Raw genomic sequence first — 19,681 nt, forward strand, 5'->3', positions numbered from 1 at the left:
AATCTATCGAACACACCAAGCTGCCCTCTAAATTTGACAAACTTATTAGGACCAAGAGGCTTGGTGAGAACGTCTGCAGTCTGATCTGAGGTAGGAACATACTGCAGAGTTATAGTCCCGTTTTCAACCAGTTGTTGTATGTAATGACAATGAACATCCATAGGCTTGGTTCGTTTATGGAAGACTGGATTCTGTGCTAACTTGATAACGCCTTCGTTATCAACAAACAAAGTAGTCGGTCCTGCTGGTGACATCTGCATATCCCCAAGCATCCGACGAAGCCAAATAGCTTCACATCTTGCCTTAACAGTCCCTCTATATTCATCCTTTATAGAAGAGAGAGAAACTGCATGCTGCTTCTTGCTGGTCCACGTAACGACACCGGATCCCAAACTGAACACATCCAAATGTTGACTTTTTATCATCAATAGAGTCTGCCCAATCTGAATTTGTGAACCCACTGAGTTTAGGATTAGAACTCCGAGAGTATAGAAGTCCATAATTTGAAGTGCCCTTCACATAACGAAGCACACACTTTGCTGCCATCCAATGATCAGCCTTCGAAGCTGTCATAAAGCGTGAAATATAGTTGATTGCAAGCTGATATTAGGCCTAGTAGTAGAGAGGTAGATGAGGCTGCCTACTAGTTGCATGTATGTAGTAGCATCAACGGAAGGAGAATCAGACTTGTTGATAACTTGAGACCTTTCTCCATAGGTGTAGATGCAGGTTTGCAATCTTGCATTCGGAATCTGTCTAACAGGGCCCTGGCATATTTGGACTAAGAGATGAATATACTAGAAGATTGTTGCCAAACTTCAACACCTAAGCAATAATGCATGAGAGCAAGGTCAGTCATATCAAAAGATTGGCATAAGTTCTGCTTGATTCCCTGAATCAAAGATGTCGAATTGCCAGTGATGATCAGATCATCCACATAGATAACCAGAAGGATGATGTCACTGTCAGTAGTCTTGATGTACATATTTTGGTCTGAAGAACTCCTTTTGAAGCCTTGATCCCTGAGGTACTTATCAATCTTGATGTACCATGCCCGAGGGGCCTGCTTCAAACCATAGAGAGCTTTTACCAATCTAAGAACCTGATGGTCTTTACCAACAACTTTGAAACCAAGAGGCTGCGTCATGTAGACCTCTTCATGGAGATCACCATTCAGGAAAGCACTCTTTACGTCCATCTGATGGACCTTCCAGCCAAACTGTGCTGCCATGGCTAGGACTAATCGGATGGTGCTCATCTTTGCAGTAGGAGCAAAGGTCTCCTCGTAATCAATGCCCTGACACTGAGAAAAGCCCTTCGCCACTGAACGAGCTTTGTACTTATCCAAAGTACAATCTGATTTCTATTTGATTTTGTAGACCCATTTGCAGCCAATGGGTTTCTTCCTTGGTGTAAGATTAGAAAGGACCCAAGTGTTGTTCTTCAACAGGCTCTGGTGTTCAGATGTCATGGCCTGTTCCCACTCTGGAATTCCTTTAGCCTCAGAATATGTTTGAGGTTCAAACACACTGTGAATGTTGGCCATAAGAGCAAAGTTAACAGAATCTGTAGTTTTGCTCTTTTTTCGAGCAGTTCTCCCATCAATGAGCTCATCATCACAAAGATCAGCAATTGTCTTAGCCCAACACTTAGGTCGGAGAGGAGAATGACCAGTAGTAGTACTAGTAGATGCTTGATCAACAGGATCCTCATCAGAAGAAGCTGGATCAAACTCAAGTGAAGCATCTACAAAGCAAGGTGATCCTGCAAGAGAAGCCGAAGGAGTCTGTATAGGTATCACTGGAAGAACTGGAGCTGCAGGAGCTACTGGAGCCCTCCCATTAGGTGGACCTAATGGAAGCCGAACTCCCAAATCATTAGCCTGCATAGGCTGGTCTGTTGGATCAGGAACAGGAGAAACATGCATGAATGGTCCTCGCTGCTCATCAAAGAGTACATCATGGTTGTATATGAGACGAGATGTCTCAACATCAATCAGGCGGTAGGCTTTTTGAAGATTGCTATATCCAACAAGAATCAGTTTTTGACTCTTGGCATCCAACTTGGTGTGGGAAGCATCAGGGATCCAAACAAAAGCAAGAGAGCCAAAAACATTCAGGTGACTGATTTTGGGCTTGCGACTTGACCAAGCCTCTTCCGAAGTATTATCTTTGACCGCCATTGTGGGTGACCAGTTCAACAAATAAATTGCAGTATTAACTGCTTCTGCCCAAAATTGCTTCGGAACATATTTGTGTTCGAGCATGGAACGAACCATCTCGGTGATTGTCTTGTTCCGACGTTCAACTACACTGTTCTATTGTGGCGTGTGGGGTGTGGTGAATTGGCATTGGATGCCATGTGTATCCAAGAAGTTGGAGAAAACATTAGAACAAAATTCCCCCCCATTGTCTAATCTAAGAGTAATAATAGATTTCCTAGACACTTTTTCAACTAAGGGTTTAAACTTCTGAATATACAGTAACTGCATTTGATTTCTTTTTAAGGAAATACACCCACATTTTTCTATTGAAATCATCTACAAACAACATAAAATACCTAGACCCAAGAACAGAAGGAGTAGCCATAGGGCCGCAAATATCGGCATGAACAGACTGAAGTAATTGAGAAGCTCGCCAAGAGTCACCATTGGGGAAAGGTGTGATGTTGCTTCCCAGCTTGACATGCGTCACAAACTCCAAGGTGTTGAGTTTGAATCTCTGGCAAACCAAGAACAAGCTCATCCCGAGCAATCTGTGACAGATAATGCACATTTAAGTGCCCATATCGCTGATTTCAAAGTGTGCTGACAGAAGATTGCCGAGCAGCCATAGCTAGGTCTTGAGAATCACCAGAATCAATAAGTCTAAAAAGACCATGATCCTCAAGACCTACTGCAACAGTAGACTTAGTCGCCCGATCAGTAATGGTGCACTGATGTGAACTGAAGGTGACTGCCAAGTCTTGAGAATGTCGCAACAACTGATTGACTGAGAGTAGATTTAGTTCCATCCCTGGAACGTAGTACACATCAAGGAATATGAGATTCCTCCCGATTGAATCTGAATGTTGCCTTTACTGACAATCGTGTACTCTTCTCCGCCACCAAAAATAATAGAATCTGAATAAGATTGGTAGTTAGTAAACTAGTCTCTGTGGTGAGTGAAATGTCGAGAGGCACCTGAATCAATGTACTAGGTAGATGACTTCACATGATCTGCAGGTCTTTTAGCCATAAAGGCGTAAAAGGCATATTTCGCCTACTCAATGTGCTCTACGCTGTTCACCTTGGGTTGCGAACTTGATTGCTTAGACTAGGCAGCTAAGCGTTTCCGATATTCAACCTTCATGTGACCATACTTGTCGCAACATTGAATGTTCTTCTTTTTGGAACCATCATATGCTGGAGCAGAAGACTTCTGCTGAGATGGTTGCTGAAACTTGCTCTTATCCTTCTGAAAGGATTTCGCAGCAAAGGCTTGCTCAGTGGAGGTGGAATTGGAGCTGCTACGGAACTGTTGTTTCCATTGATCTTGCTGAAGCAGCAGGGTGCAAAGATCAGTGAACTTCAAATCAACACTAGTAGATGTGATGTTGAGAGTCTCGATAAAATGCTCATAGGATTTTGGTAAACTTCGAAGAGTGATTACCACAATATTCTCTTCCTCCATCTTGTGATCGATGGCAAGTAGTTGATCACGGATTTCTTGAATCCGATTCAGGTGTGCCTGGAGCATGGTGTGCTCATCCATGACAATAGAAAATAGAGTGTTTTTCAGAAAGAAGGCTTTGCTCTTGTCGGAAGTCTCATGAAGACCTTTGAGGTGTGTCCAAATTTCAACAGCTGTCTTGCCGGATGGAATCTGAGAAAGCTAATCATCAGCTACAAATAATTTGACAAGCATCACTACCTCTCGATTATTCGAATCCAATGTATCTTGATCAGGACCCGGAGAAGTCGGACGTTGCGTAACACCCAGAACAAGTTAATCGGTGTTCCGATATTCAAAGATTGCGATGATGCGTTGCTTCCAGGTTCCATAATTGTGACCATTGAATTTAGAATTATGCTCGAGCAAAATATTCGTCAAAGATGCCATGGCACGTTTTTCAAGGAAAAACTGTGAAGACACGTTCTTCGAGGCAAAAATACGGAAGACTCAGAAGAATCAGAGTAACCCAGAAGAGAGCTCGAAAAACCTAGAAGGAATATGTTGTCGTTGTCTAGATCCGCTGACTCAAAAATCGAGGTACAAAAATTGAGGTACCTAGAAAAAATGAACGACAACCCAGTTGAGCTCTCGAAAACCTCACCAAGAAACTGCAAACAGAAAAAAAATTTGACCCCAAAAATTAGGGTTTCGGGCTAAACCCTAGCCGGCAGCAATGAGGGTTGAGTTTGTAAAAAAATGATGGTTTTTTTACAGTTGACTGAAGTCTAGACGCTGGCCGACCATGCATAGACCTCCAGTCATGCTTAATGTTTGAGATTTTACCTTCCAAAAACAGGCGGATTTAGGAAATCACAGAGACGTGATCACAGAGCTAAAAAAAGTCAGGAAAAAAAACACAAGTTCTGAAGGGTGGATGTCACGAGCTGAGAAGCATTCCAACAACAAATCGCGGGTTTGAGAGTTTATCCCAAAAAAAATCACGTGTGGCAGAGTTCGGCCACGATTTCCAGAAAAAATCGCACGGTTTTCCCAAAAACGCCCAAAAAAATCCGCGATTTGCAGATAGGCTGCGAATTTTTCAACACTTGATTTGCATAGAGGGGTCAAACCCTAGCTTGAGTTTTAGTTGGATTCGAATTTCTCCAGGCAAAAAACCCTAGGCAAGTTTTTGAGAAATTCGACTGAAATTTTTTTGAAAAAAAATTAAACAAATAATTTCCAGAAGAAATTATAAATTTTTCCAAAAAAAAAAAGTATTCGCTCTTATACCATATTACAAGGTAATTGGTAAATACTTGCTGGTTATTAACAGAGACCGAGAGTTCAATTTATACAAAAGAATGATCGTAAAGAATAGAAACATTCTATTCTAGAGAAAGCAAAAAATGAAAGGAAACTAAAGCTAAAGATATTTACAAGATAACCATTAACTAATAATAGATGACTTATCTATTATTGTAATATTAATAAGTAGGTGAGAAAACTGATTTTTACTCTGCATATTTCTGTTACTAGGTTAAATTTTTCTTTTTGTCTCCTTGTCCTAAACAGTCAGTTTACGTTTTACCATTTTACGTACATGGATTCTATGGTAGTGAAAAATGTTAAAAAAAATAAAAAACATTTTAGTGATCTTTTCTGCTTGTTTCTTTGTTGTTTGTGTTTTCGTATTTAGTTTATGCTATTCACTCTGATTAGTTTCTACTATGCACTTTGAACAGGTCATATCAGGATGCGTATAGTGTATACAACACTGATGTGACCATTTTCCTGTCTAGTACATGCAATCACTAACTCTACTATTTAAAGTGAAGATTCCTAATATTTCCAAAATTGTTTCAGGCAAGGATTGCTTTTGTCTCATGCCAACAGGAGGAGGGAAGTCATTATGCTACCAAATTCCTGCTGTTGCACGGAATGGAATTGTGCTTGTTGTATCTCCATTAATAGGCGGGTTTCCTTTTTTTCATTATTCGGGTGTCATTTTGTTTCTCTGTTTTTTAGATTTGTTCTATTTATTGCTTCAAAAATCTGACATTCTTTCATTTGTTCTACTTTGTTTTGGCTGCCTTGGCAACAGCGTTGATGGTAAGAAAGTTGTGAGGTTACATATCTTGTTTTTTATTTAGTTTTGGGAAATTAATTAGAGAAAGATGCGTCAAATACTTGGACTGAGGTATTATTGTTCATTTTTAAGGAAAACCAAGTTTCATTTTTGAAGTCTCAAGGAATTCCTGCAGAGTATTTATCCTCTACACAAAAAGTGTCTACAAAGGAGAAGGTGATATTTTCATAGAAGAGAACTTTTTGTAAGAAAGATTGCTTTCTTTATATTGTAAGAAATGTTGGTTTCTTTATACTTTGATGTTGAATGTTATTGGAATTTACAGATCTATGAAGACATTGATTCTGGAAAGCCCATGGTGCGATTGCTTTATGTTACACCAGAGCTAATTGCAACAAATGGATTTATGGCAAAGCTAAAGAAACTTCATTCACGAGGCCTGTTGCATCTCATTGCCATAGATGAGGTGATTATCATAGTCCATGTCTCAAGATCAATATTTCTGATGGCATTATTATAATCATTTAGTAAGCTTCCTTTATACGATTTTTTGAACTATATTCTTTCTGCCTTTTTGTAGGCACATTGTATTTCATCTTGGGGACATGATTTCAGGTCAGTAGTCGATTAATCGCAGCTTTGTTCATAACATGCATACGTACACACCAATCCGTTTCTTTGGCTATGCTCTTGCACACACTAATTGTTGCATTTGGTTAAATTCTTTTGACCTCTATACTTGCTTGACATGAAATATGCAAGGATGCTTTTGTTTGTCTTGTTTTAGTTTCTTTACAAGACTTTTATAATTTTATGCAGCTCTTGACTCTTTACTCATGTGTGAGCTTGATATATATTAAGCAGATATTTGTATGATTGATGGTGGAAAATGTTTCATCCTAACAGTGTCTTCTTTTTGTTGGCTGACTCAGACCCAGCTATCGCAAGCTTTCAACCCTGAGAAATTTCCTTCCTGGTGTACCAATATTAGCATTAACAGCTACAGCTGCTAGAAAGTATGTATGGGTTTCCTTGGTTGCGTCCGAGGTGTATATTGTAAGAATGCAAGACAAAGTAATGATCTTAAGTTTTCTCTTATGTTTTTTTTGATTGAAGACTAAACATCTGTGTCTGTAGTGTTCAAATGTGTTTTCCTATAGGAATAATAGATGGAAATCTTAACACAGAGAATTGACATGAGCTGAAATATTGGTGAATCACTTGTTTAACAGCAGCTTTGTCATTCTTGTTATTTCAATTTCAAATGTGTGGTCTTCATGACCTAACAAAATAGAAGGTGACAAGGTATAAAAACTCGCAATTATATTTTTTTCCATGTCTGTAAAGAATACTTTAGAAATATAATTTAAATTTTGGTGGGATTGACTAATTTGTTTCTAAGTCATTACACGATGACCTGCATGAGTAGTCATTTACTGGGCCAGCCATTGAATTGGAAACTCTTTTGCCAATATCATTGCATCATACTTGTATCATAATTTCGTTGCCTTGCCTTTCTCTCATTCAATATTTTCCAGACCATTATATATATTTTTGGTATTATCTTGCTTTAAATCTATTTTGTAATATCTTACATAGTATGATTATATTAGCATCTCTTTTGTATGTACTGATATCAGAGTCATACCTTGACTAAATACTACAACTTTTGATGGCACATGTCTGCTTCTTTTAACATTTACTAAAGACATCTTTAGGTCCTTTTGTAATTTATGCCACAAAATCTGTCTTCTATTTTATACTCTTGTCATGCCCTAAGTTTCTAGAATCAATTAAGCGCATCAATCTTGTCACAGAATTCAAAACTACTTGTGTATGCATCTGTTGAGATGTGATTCAAAGCTGCATAGATGTGTTTATTATATATGCCTTGAAAGATTATTAAAGATTTGGATAAATATTAAATATGTAATATTCCCAAAAGATATTTTTCCCGATTTTATCTCAAAAATGATTTTCAGACCATAAATAGATGAACGATGCAATGTAAACCAACAATATAAACCAGTAGATTCTCATAAATTGTCTTAGAATATGTTATTGCATTATACATGAGCAATACAACAACCAAATACCAAGTCCAATCTTAAATACAGAAATACAGTCAGATTGGAAACATTGGAAAGAACTTGTAAGCACATGTGAGACACCTGGTGTGACGTCTCCATAGACAATGGAGTTGTGTCCACTATCTAGTGGCATGAGGGTTTCCGTCCTGAAGTTGGATGAAAGCTGAAGCTTTCTCAATAACTCGCCAAGAGAGAAACTGAAATTTGAATCATAAACCAAGCATCTGAAAATGAGCTCCTTCTTCCCTTTTTAATCACAAACAAATGACTCTTCGCATTCCCCTCTCTGTTTCTTTATTTCCTTTTTGAAATAACACTTTTCCCCCACTCAAGGAAATAAAATGCCCATAGGTAATAAAGTGACATTATCAATATGAACTTAAGTTATAAAGTTACTTTATGATAAATCCTTTAAACCCTTAGGCATTAAAATCTCTAACCACACAGACTTGGATATGCATGCGTAATAGCTCACTGGAAAGGTCTCAGCAAGATGCTCCTACTTCAACCCTGAAATGCCAGGAATGCTGAGCCTGTTGACTTACTAAAAATAGTTAGTTTCTGGAAACCCCATTGAAGTAACTTTTAGGAATTAAAATCTCTAACCACACAGACTCAGATATGCATGTGTGATAGCTCGTTTGAAAGGTCTCGGCAAGACACTCCTACTTCAACCCTGAAATGCCAAGAATGCTGGGCCTGTTGACTTACTAAAAATAGTTAGTTTTTGGAAACCCCATTGAAGTAACCCTCGATTAGCCTGCAACTGAAACTGCCTAGGCTAAAAAATCCTTTGATCACATAGAAAAGATGGTTTGCCCATGGGACCAAGGCAAAATGGACTTATGGCGCAACAAACTCACTGTTTAGAAAAGGGGATATGACAATCCTCCCTTTCCAAAGATTGCTTGCCCCCAAGCAATCTGCATTTGTAAGTTGTAACCAAATGCCTGGATTCCAGATCTACCTCAAAGATGTTATTTTGTCCAACTGTTGCACTATACTGATGTGAATGTCTCTAACCCTAAAGTCATGAATCCAAATACCAATCAATTGGATATGCAACATCCATACCATCTCATGTGTATACTCATTTAGGACAATCTGCCATGTGATGCTATCATAAAAGGAAATTCTTGCTACCCAATTGAGTACCTTACTCCAGCTGTAACTACACACACCTCTAATGTCACGAGGTGGTGGGAGCTTAACAACATACTAATTGTCAACGAAAATGGATTGCAACAAATTGCTCCCAACTCGTTGATCCATATCCATCCATGTGAATGCTCCACCTGTATCCCAAGTGTAAACATGTTTGATATCCTTGATATCAAAATCTAGCTCCTATAAAACCTATGCCACTAGAGATGATAGTGCCTACCCAACTAACATGATCACCAAGCCACCATGGTGGAAATGGTGGGGCAATCTAGCCGTACATGTCATATGAGTGAATATCTCAATAGGGATTGACACAAAAAGCCAACCTGTCATACCTCCATCAACTGTGCAAGTACACATGCCATACCCACTATCCAAATCTTGCCCACACAAGAAATCCATAAAAATCAAAATAGACCCAAGGTGATCGTTGGGCTCCTGTCTCTCAAATCTAAACTCCTCTTCGCAATGCCAGAAGTGGTGAAGGCCATCAGTGGAACCCACCCAAGCTATACTGCTAACTCTGCATACTCAGGTCCCAAAGCAAAGTGCTGTCACATCCATCAACTTGTACCAATGGCGGATGACATCTGCCTATATGATTGTGAGGGAATAAATGGTAATGTCACTATCAAATTGTGCCCCTCCATTTCAGCCTTTAAGTGCAATCTTTGGGATTCTAATTTTTGTTCATCAATCAAGTTAGGACAAGGTTTGATTCCTTGGCATGAAAGACCTAAAAAGTGTGAATTCACCCTTGTATAGCTGCCCCTAAAATCATCAAGGAAACCACGACAATCCTAGACCCTAGTCCCTCCTGAATTCTTTTTATATTTTGCCCTAGGTGTGACATATTGGAGAAGAGATTTTTTTCCTATTGAAAGGACCCTTTGCAAAATCTTTCATAATGGTGGAAGGGCATTTAAACAAATCAGATTTAGGATCAGCTCTTTTCCTAGCCCCACTACTAGCAACATCAACCCCAACCACATTTTCTTCATCACTACTACTACTAGTACTCCCACTGCTGCTTGTTGTGCTTTGTTTTGAGGTTTAAATATGTGATGGATATATGAGCCTAAACAATGAAAAATAAATTAAAAAAATCAGACTTTGCAAGTTGCAAATCTATTTAAAAAATGATAGATGGAAGCATAAAGAGTTCTATACTTGGTGCACAAAATAGAAGATGAAACCCTTGGTCAAGCTCTTGGAAGCAAAAATATCACCTCCTCTTCTTGCAAAATGAAAACTTTAGCCAGCTGCAACACAAAATGAAAATCAAACAAATGACAAAACAACTAAAATGTGGTGAGTTCAAACCTTTTAGGGCATATGGAGGTGGGGCCAACCTAGGCGACCTAGTTGGAGGCTTCAAAATGTTTTTTTATGTTCACTTTTTTTATTTTTTGCATACAGAAAAGGGGGACAGCCGGCCATACCCGGTACGGTCGGGGGATGTCTAGACGTCCCCTTTCTGTATTTTTGTCCCCAAGTGTCCTCGAGTTTTGGAGACGTCTCCTATAAATTTTCCTTTTTTGGCAATGGCTAGGAGACGTCCCATACCCGTCCCCCCGTCCTTGGGATGTCACTATTTCTGAAACTCCAGTTTTTAGGTTGGGCACGCATCCCCGGGGAACGTAGCAATTAACAATAATATGACCAAATAATAATATTTTTACCTATCCCACAGGATGGTAGGAAACCGGCTCTGATACTACTATAAGAACCCCACCTGGTTCTAACTTTGAGAAACACCAAATTGCTTTACCTTTCAGATGTTTGACATTTTGAAAGGTAAAGCAATTTGGTGTTTCTCAAAGTTAGAACCAATCGGGGTTCTTACAAATAATATTGCAATTTTTAAATGTTTTGGATTACTGCATACATTTTTTTTGTTTAACGCTGGGGAAATTTAGTGTAATGTTAAACCTTAAAATATTGAAATCTTAAAAGTTGAGATTTATTCTAATGGTTGATGCAGCCAAACTAATGCAATTTTCTCTCATGTTTTAAACATTTTTAGCATCTTAATTATTTTGTCTTATATTTTCATTTTGAATTGGCATTGTAATTGTATCTTGGGATATGCATTTCGTGTCTCTAATTGGTGGTTGCCTCTATGTTTCTAAAAGATATAAAGAGTCCTACTTTAGAATACTTTATCATTATATGAGTGAGGGTTTGACTTTTTATTTTAGTGATTTATCTTTGGCTTTCCATATCTGGGCTTCCTTTTTGCATGGTTTCCACTGTGCCTCTTTATGTCTACCTAATTTATTTTCTTTTTGTCATTACATTTGCAGATGCTTGTGTCATTATCTTTCTAATTTTGCAAATTTAGGACACTATGCTCGCAGAGCATTAATTATTATGACGTAGTTTCTAGTGTGGGTTTAATGTGTCCATTTACATACAATTATGAAACATGCAGGGTACAAGAAGATGTTATCAAGTCATTGGGTTTGCATCAACCAACACTTCTTCAAACATCATTTAACCGTCCAAATATTTACTATGAAGGTAATGATGTGAATTATTAATACATATTCTTAGCAGGTTGTAAAATTGAATTTAAACTGTTATGTTGAGTTTACAGCACCATTTATGATAGTTTCCATCTCCTTTACCAAATAGAAACCTTGAAAACCCATATGAGATGCTTTTTGGCCAACTTAAGAATGTTGAACTTGAAAAGATAATATTAATGTGATCTTGTGTATAATCTTCTCGAGTAGATTTTTTGTATTGGGATATGTTAGCATAATCTACACAAGTTATAATATTTGTAGATCAAACTTTCTACTTTTTTACGTGTCATTTTGGTACATGATATCTTTACATGATGTGACCTATAAAGTTGTTTTGAATCCATTCAATTTTTTTGCGATTTTAGGGTAAAAGATATTGAGGCAGTGATATGCAAACAATAGATAACTGGTTTGAGACACTTTATTTTCTGAACACCGTAATGTGACAGTCAAATATAAATTCAAGTTCAATGAAATAAAAACAAACATCTATAAGAACAAGATAGTCATACGTAGAATAAAACGCCATATGTTTTATGATTATATAACTACTCTGAACTCATGCAACTGCAATAAGGCTGCCAACCTCATTTAACTGCATCAGTCATGTGGTATATATATATAGAATTTGACCCACAAAAATCATAGAGATGGACTGTTAGCTTGAATAGGACATACGAGGGCTGAGGGATAAATTATCACCAAAATATGAGAGGATGACATAATGAAAAAGTGTTTGACTGATACTTTTATCTTTCTTTTGAAGAAATTAACTTTGTTACTCCCACATAGGAATAAATGATATGACACATTTGTTGTGTGGTCTAATGAGTTACCAATCCTAGTTCTGAGACAATTTCATGTTGGGTTTAGGTTTGTGGGTTCAGCAAGTTTTTTTCCTTGGGGTCTGGTCCTACATTTATATTTATATTTATATATGTGTTCATATATTATAAAATTATAAATTTATATTTACTTGTAAATGTTCAATGTTCAAACATCATTGGTTCAAATTTCAAACATATAACCCAATCTGAATATGCATCTTGCCACACTGCGAAGCAAGCTGTTCAAGTGCAACTCATCCATCAACTAGATCCCTAGATCCCATGTCAATCTGTGAAGTATTGTTGTGTTTGTTGACTTGGTGATCTTGTAATAACCACCTTTTTTTTTGTTTTTTTGAGGAGACTTGCAAGCTGCTAAGTATTATCAATTAGAGTGCTATTTTCAACATGGTATTTTGACAAACACTTAGCAAACATACAACAATAAATACGCAAAGTCTAGAACCTCCTTATTTGCTGATAAAATATTGATTTTGCAATAGAAATGTTTACATACAATTGTCTTATAGGCTGCAGCAATAAGGCTGCAGCAAATATTCAGACTGGTATTTAACAATTATAATGCCTAAAATGAATAGTATGATGGAAGGAACCTGGAAGTAGTTGTTGTGGTGATCTGCAAATGAAATGATAGCATCCCAACCTTTAACCAGCAAGAGTGGACAAAAAACTCAATGCAAAATTGTTTGTGTACTATAGCAGCACTATTCACGACACTATCACTATTCATGGTATGGTAGCAAAAACACTTTTCACACGTATTGTAGCAAAACATTGTTCACGCACACTGTAGCAAAAACACTATTCACGGAATTGTAGTAAAAACACTATTCATGCATACTGTAGCAAGAACACTATTCATGTGCATTGTAACAAACACTATTCATGGCTGCATGACTTGAACTTTAGAGCTCTTAAATTATGTGTGAAATCACCAATAAATCCCACTGTGTTTCCTAAATGAAAACACTCGATAATCCTCTTGACTGTGTCTTTCAATAGCGAAGAGAATGCTAGCAAAGAGGGATTTCATCCTCCAAGCTCAACAATTAGATTTCCTAGAAATCCACTAGCATAATAGTAATATCATCCAAGCACGCCCAACTCATTTCAGCCAAGAGAATATAAAGTCCTCCAAGAAGTCAACTTCATTTGTATAAGCAATGTGGGATAAATGGAAAACACCCTTTTAAAAAAACTTTATAATAAAGTGACTTAATTGATAAGTCTTTTATTTAATTATCACTTTATAATAAAGTAAATTAACTTCGACATTAAAAACATATAAGAGTTGAACTCAGAATACCATGTATGATAGCTTGTTGGAAATAGCTCAACCAAACCCACCAAGTCGAATGCTGGAAAATTCCATATCACTGGACTCCCATTGACTTACTAAAAATAGTAACTCCTAAAAATACTACTGAATGAGCTCCCTAATCACTTCATTAGCCTACAAAAGTTCCTGTCAGAGGCTAATCTATTGACCTTGATGGTCACATTAAGTAGGGGACATTACAGTCTGCCCCCCTTGAAATTGCATGTCCTCAAGCAATCTCAGTTTTTGATGCTGCAACACCTCCTCTTTTTCCCAAGTAGCATCCTCCTCTGGCAAGTTTCTCCACTTAATCAAGTATTCCTTAACTACTCTATTCCTAAGAGTCCTCTCTCTGGTATCCAAAATAGCTTCAGGGACCAACATAAGCTTACCCTCCTCATCCAACTGTGGCAAATCTGCAGAGGGCACAATTCGTTGACCAATGGCTTTCTAAGTCTTGACACATGAAACACATTATGTACTCGGCTACCCTCCAGGAGCTCAATCTCATAGGCAACCTCGTCCACTTTGCGAATCACTCTATAGAGGCCATAAAACCTAGGCTTTAGCTTCTCGGCTCCACTCTTCTTGAGCGATGACTATCTGTATGGTTGTAGCCTTAAGCAAATCATATCCCCTACCTCAAAATTGCGCTCTGCCCTATGTTGATCAGCATACAACTTCTGTTGATTTTGAGCCTATTGTATGTTCTCCCTGAGCACTTTTAGGATATCCTGACTATCTTGCAATAAGTCTTTTGCTTTGGGCACTCTACTGTCCCCCAAAACTAAATTGATGAAGCTAGGTGCTTCATAACCATACAATGCCATGAAAGGAGTCATCTTGATGGACGTATGATAAGTGGTATTATAACAGTACTCTCCCATATGTAACCATCTGATCGAAGCTCTTTGTTGTGCACTCATAGTTTCTCAAATACCCCTCCACCCATTTATTCACAATCTCCTTCTGCCTATATACTCTGCTGAAATACAAACTCTCCAATCTCTTGAAATTTCTGCTAGAGCACATAAATGAGGTCTCCGAGATAAAGCGTCAGCCACCACATTTTTCTTACCTTTGACAGACTCTATGTCAAAGTCATAGACTTGCAATTTGGTAACCCATTTTTGCTGTCGCTCATTAAGATCACATTGGCCCATGAAGTATTTAATACTATTGTGATCAGTCTTGATCACAAAACGTCCACCTACCAAATGAGATCGGAATTTGGCCAACACATGCAATATGGCCAACATTTCCCTATCGTGGATAAAATAACTCCTTTCAACTCCTTGGAGCTTCCTACTTTCGAATGCAATAGGGTGTTTCTCTTGCATCAGTATTGCCCCTATCACATCTCCTAAAGCATCACACTGAAGCTCAAATGGTTTCATAAAATCTGGTAGAGCTAGAATCGGACAAGATGACATTACCTGTTTGAAGTCGTCAAAACATCTTTGTGCTGCCTCTATCCATGTGAAGGCTCCTTTCTTGGTGAGATTTGTCAAAGGTGTGGCAATCTGTGAGAATCCCTTAACAAACCTCCTGTAAAAACCACATAAACCAAAGAACCCCTTAAGCTATGTGAGGTTTGTGGGAGTAGGCCAATTCACAACAGCTCAATCTTTTTGGGATCGACCTGAACACCATCTGCACTAATGATATGCACAAGGTAAAGGAGTTCAGTCATACCAAATTCACATTTTGATTCCTTGGCATACAATGACTCTCTATCCAAAATAGATAACACCTCCTCCAGATGCTGCAAGTGCTCCTCTAGGTTTTACTGAAGACCAAGATGTCACCAAAAAAAATCAGGATGAATCTCCTCAACTACCCCTTGAACACTGGTTCATACAACTCTAAAATGTGGCGGGTGCATTGGTTAGCCCAAATGGCATAACCGTAAACTCGAAGTGGCCATAGTGACATCGGAAAGCTGTCTTCTCAATGTCCTCTGCTCTCATCCTGATATGGTGTTATTCGGATTGTAAATCAATTTTGGTGAAGAAGTGTGCACCATGCAAGTCATTAATCAACTTCAATCCTAGGAATGGGATGCTTGTTTTTAATCGTTTTCTTATTCAGTGCCCTGTAATCTATGCACATGTGCATCGTCCCATCCTTCTTCTTCACTAGAACTATTCAAGAGAGGAATTGTGTGTTTGATACTCCGTATCAGATATTCAATTGCTAATATGTTATGTGGTATAAAAACCGACCTCAACAAGTATGAATCCCTTCTATCATTTGCAAGATTTCTTGGCTTTAGAATTAAGACTGTCTACCATAGGAGTGGCTGTTATAGACATCTGCTTTTCAGCTTGGTATAAGAAGTAGTGCATCATACTCAATTGAAGGCAAACTTCATCTATCTCCTTTCTTTATCTTCTGCATGTTTGAAGGCTATATCCCTGTCTTTGAGCAACTTCAAATAATTTGATTTCATTCTTTGCAATGCCTCCCTTAGAGTGTGAAGTAAGGTATTGTTAATTCCATTCATTATTTCCTTCTCCTTTTCATCACTTTTAACTTCCCACATGGTTTCTTCAATGTTTTTATGAGTGTTATCAAAATGCACTAAGGCTGCGATAATCATATCATTTGATACTTTCAACTTATCCTCCAAATAATACACTTTAACATCATCATCTAGAAATAAAATTTCTGATTGATCCTTCAAATCAGTCTTATAGTAACATTATCTTTCTCTAGCTCTTGAATGCTAGATTCATCTTCTTTTTTAGCTGCACCAACTTCATGATTTTCCTCATGTTGAAGTTGGAGTAACAAATCCTCAACTTCCCAAATGGTGATCTGCACTTCTTGAGCTGACTGTTTCTGCTTGTTATCCTCACAAATGTGACCAAGTGACAGAAATTGCTTGCAAGTAAAAGAGATCTGCCCTTTCCTTATTTAGTTTTTGGTCATTCAAAGATCCTTCAACTTGTATACTTATTGATGTTAACTTACGTTCAGTCATAGACTCTTTGAAGATGTCAAACATGTTTAATTAGTTCCTCCACAAGCTCGTAAGCCATAGGTGAGATTATGTTCTCCCTTCTCCACATAGCCAACAAATCTGATTTTAATTGCTTACATGTGTCATCGTTTTCATCAAGGATTAATGACATGATAGTTCTAATGTAGGCGTTTACATTGTCTGGATGATGCTTCATATAACTACTTTAGAAACCATGAAACATCTGAAGTATCATTCGTTCACAATGGAGGTCCAACATGATGATAAAAAATCAAGCCCTTGCCATAATAGCTAATATCCTAGCTCTCTTACCAAAGTTAGATACTTTGTCATCCTGTACAAGCTGTTCGCTATCAATTGTAGGACCTTCTCCAAGATGTTATTAGCATAAGGTGCAACAAGAGTTATTATCCTGAATATCCCCCTCAAACAAGAGGCAACCGTTAGTTTCACACCGTTATTTGGATGCTTTAACATTCTGGACTTGCAAGACAACCATTGAATGCTGCAAGGCCCAATTCAAAAGCCTCCAATCAGATTGATCCATTTTGGACAACCACATTTCCAATTCTTCTAGCTTGGTAAGAAAACCATCCATATTGTTTATAGACCCTAATTACAATCCAATGATGTAGAATTCATTCCCTATTGCCTTTTCCTTCTCCAAATCCCTTAGTTGCTCATGATTAAAAGTTTCATTAAATTCCTTAGAGAAGATATTGGTTTTCAGAATTTCCATGGTCTTCATTTTGGTATTTACTGTCCGGGATTGTATTTAATGATTGAGAATTAAAGTTTATCCCAAAACCTTTCTCATACAATGAACAATTTCTAGAAGGTGCCAAAATTTTCTTATTCAATACCACTGCTATCTTGCCCAATGTTATCTTGCTTATGACAGAAGCTTAATTATATATGCAGCTTACCTGAGGAATGCATTTACCTTGCAGAAGAAATATATTCACGAGTGTCCAAACTTGAGGAGTCGATAGAAGAAAACAAAGGCACATTGTTTAATTGGAGGAAACTACCGCTGAGGCTTGACACAAAACTAAGGAATTAATTGTCCTTGGTGCCCAAATCCGTGACTCATGAATTCTATTTGCCAACCGAGTCAATGGCAGCCAGCAATTTGACGATGATAAGTACATAAATTACTGTTATTAATTCCAATTCTTCATCCCTTCTTGACGATTTCACCCATGTATCAATGCACATTGCTTTGAATTGAAATTGCGCCAATACTGAACCCCACTATCATTCAGTTTTGCACAACAACTAAATTTCATCGGATTCAATAGTCTTCATGAAATATTAGACACCAAGAAAATGTATTAATTATGATCACAAACTGTACATGGGAGGCAATTGGTCGCACGTCCCTGGAGACCACAGCTTCTAAACTCCTTTTCCACACCTTTATAACCGTCAGGCGACTCTGCTATTCATGTCTATCTGTTAACTATCTAGTTTGCAAAGTTCTGCAACTCTGATAAATTTTGAACATGCTGTAATCATAAAGATGTTCGAGAAGAATTGATGTACATCTGATGTGTATACGTCAGCAACTTTTAAGTCGACTAAACGTTACCATGAAATGACTTACTATTCAAAAAAATTCCAACGCACAAAGTTTCAAATATCACTATATTGGTCAAGCAACCCAAGGTTTGAGGGCTCATGACAATTCAAAGCCAATCAAAGATATTGGGCCGCCTGTAAAATACATAAACCACTCCTTGCAATCTTTTCATCGTTAACATTGCATATTTACTCCCGTCCACTAGGCTAGATTGAAAATAAATGCCTTTTGTTAGTAATGGTTATGGCTCAAAATGTAACCACACTCCTGCATTCACAAAAACGGCTCTATTGCAAGACATAGTTTAATGCTTTAGGCGTTCTCAATAAATAATTATGCGATACTGGCTTAATGCCAACAACTTTGTTTTGAGTATTCTTTAGTTGCTGTCCTAGCACTTTGAGTTTGACTTAGCAGAATTCTTCAACTGTCACGTCCAACCAATACACAATTGTTTAAACTCAACCCGCCCAATATCGAAAAATATTACGAATGGTTTCTGTTAATGTAACATCTCTGCTACCAAAAAGGCCATGTAACCGCCGTACAATAGTACATGAATACTCTCAGTAATTTGTTGAACACCTGTATATGTTAAAAAAACTCCTTGCACCATATGTATGTAGAACATTCTAAGTTGGACCTCCATGCATGCCGTTAATTGTTGAATAGCTCCCAACACTTATATGAATTGCACAAAACTTAGCCAATCTTGGGTCACCAGACTAAAGAGTAGCTCTCCAGCTCGGCCTAGATATTATGGTTGTTGAAACAAACCAGTTAGAAGACCCGGATAAATATTTCTTAACTCCAACTATAGTTGCTTCTGACTATATTTCATGCGAATTTATTGATAAACTTGTGACAAAACTTAAGACATTCATATTTGCCAAATATTAGAAAATTGAAACATTGCTCAAAATAAGGTGGCCCCCATTTGGTCATCATATTAAATTTTGAGCATCAACATTTCGAGTGAATAAGCTCACTCAAAATGCACATCGTCTCTAATCCTAGTTAGTCCACTGTAAATTAAAAATTTTTCTTTACCTTTTTTTCTTCTCAGAAGTAGCTAAATAAAATATTATACCCCCTCAACTCCCAAGTCTTCACAATGTAAGCATGAAACAAACCTTCATTGGCCAACAATATTCCCAATAGATTAGATTATTGGAAACATTAATAATGGAAATGTATAATTGTCATACCTTTAGACTCGATAATATTATAAAATAAACCCCTTGCCAATGTTCTAAATATCATAACAATGAAACACGTTAACACCCTGGGTTATAAGCTGATATAGTTCCACCCCAAAGAATAAATATTTCGATCTCTGCAAAAATTAGAGACAATAATATTTCTCCTCCAATAATTTTGAACCAAGCTTTACACCAATAGGTTTGTTCCGCAAGAACACATT

At 37.6% G+C, this 19,681-nt stretch overlaps 1 protein-coding gene across 1 annotated transcript in view; it reads left to right on the top strand.

Moving 5' to 3' along the window:
* The window catches only part of RECQL3 (DEAD/DEAH box RNA helicase family protein), a 280,411-nt gene that overhangs the window by 87,510 nt on the left and 173,220 nt on the right, over positions 1–19,681 (top strand). The window contains exons 3-9 of the mRNA XM_089813828.1: positions 5,517–5,624; positions 5,755–5,762; positions 5,872–5,955; positions 6,065–6,205; positions 6,320–6,354; positions 6,672–6,755; positions 11,428–11,516. Of these exons, the coding sequence (XP_089669954.1) occupies positions 5,517–5,624; positions 5,755–5,762; positions 5,872–5,955; positions 6,065–6,205; positions 6,320–6,354; positions 6,672–6,755; positions 11,428–11,516 (549 nt within the window). The remainder of the gene's footprint in view (positions 1–5,516; positions 5,625–5,754; positions 5,763–5,871; positions 5,956–6,064; positions 6,206–6,319; positions 6,355–6,671; positions 6,756–11,427; positions 11,517–19,681) is intronic.

This window comes from Cupressus sempervirens, chromosome 2 (genome assembly GCF_028749045.1).
Source record: "Cupressus sempervirens isolate cs-2001-9-10 chromosome 2, ASM2874904v1, whole genome shotgun sequence".
NCBI lineage: Eukaryota > Viridiplantae > Streptophyta > Pinopsida > Cupressales > Cupressaceae > Cupressus > Cupressus sempervirens.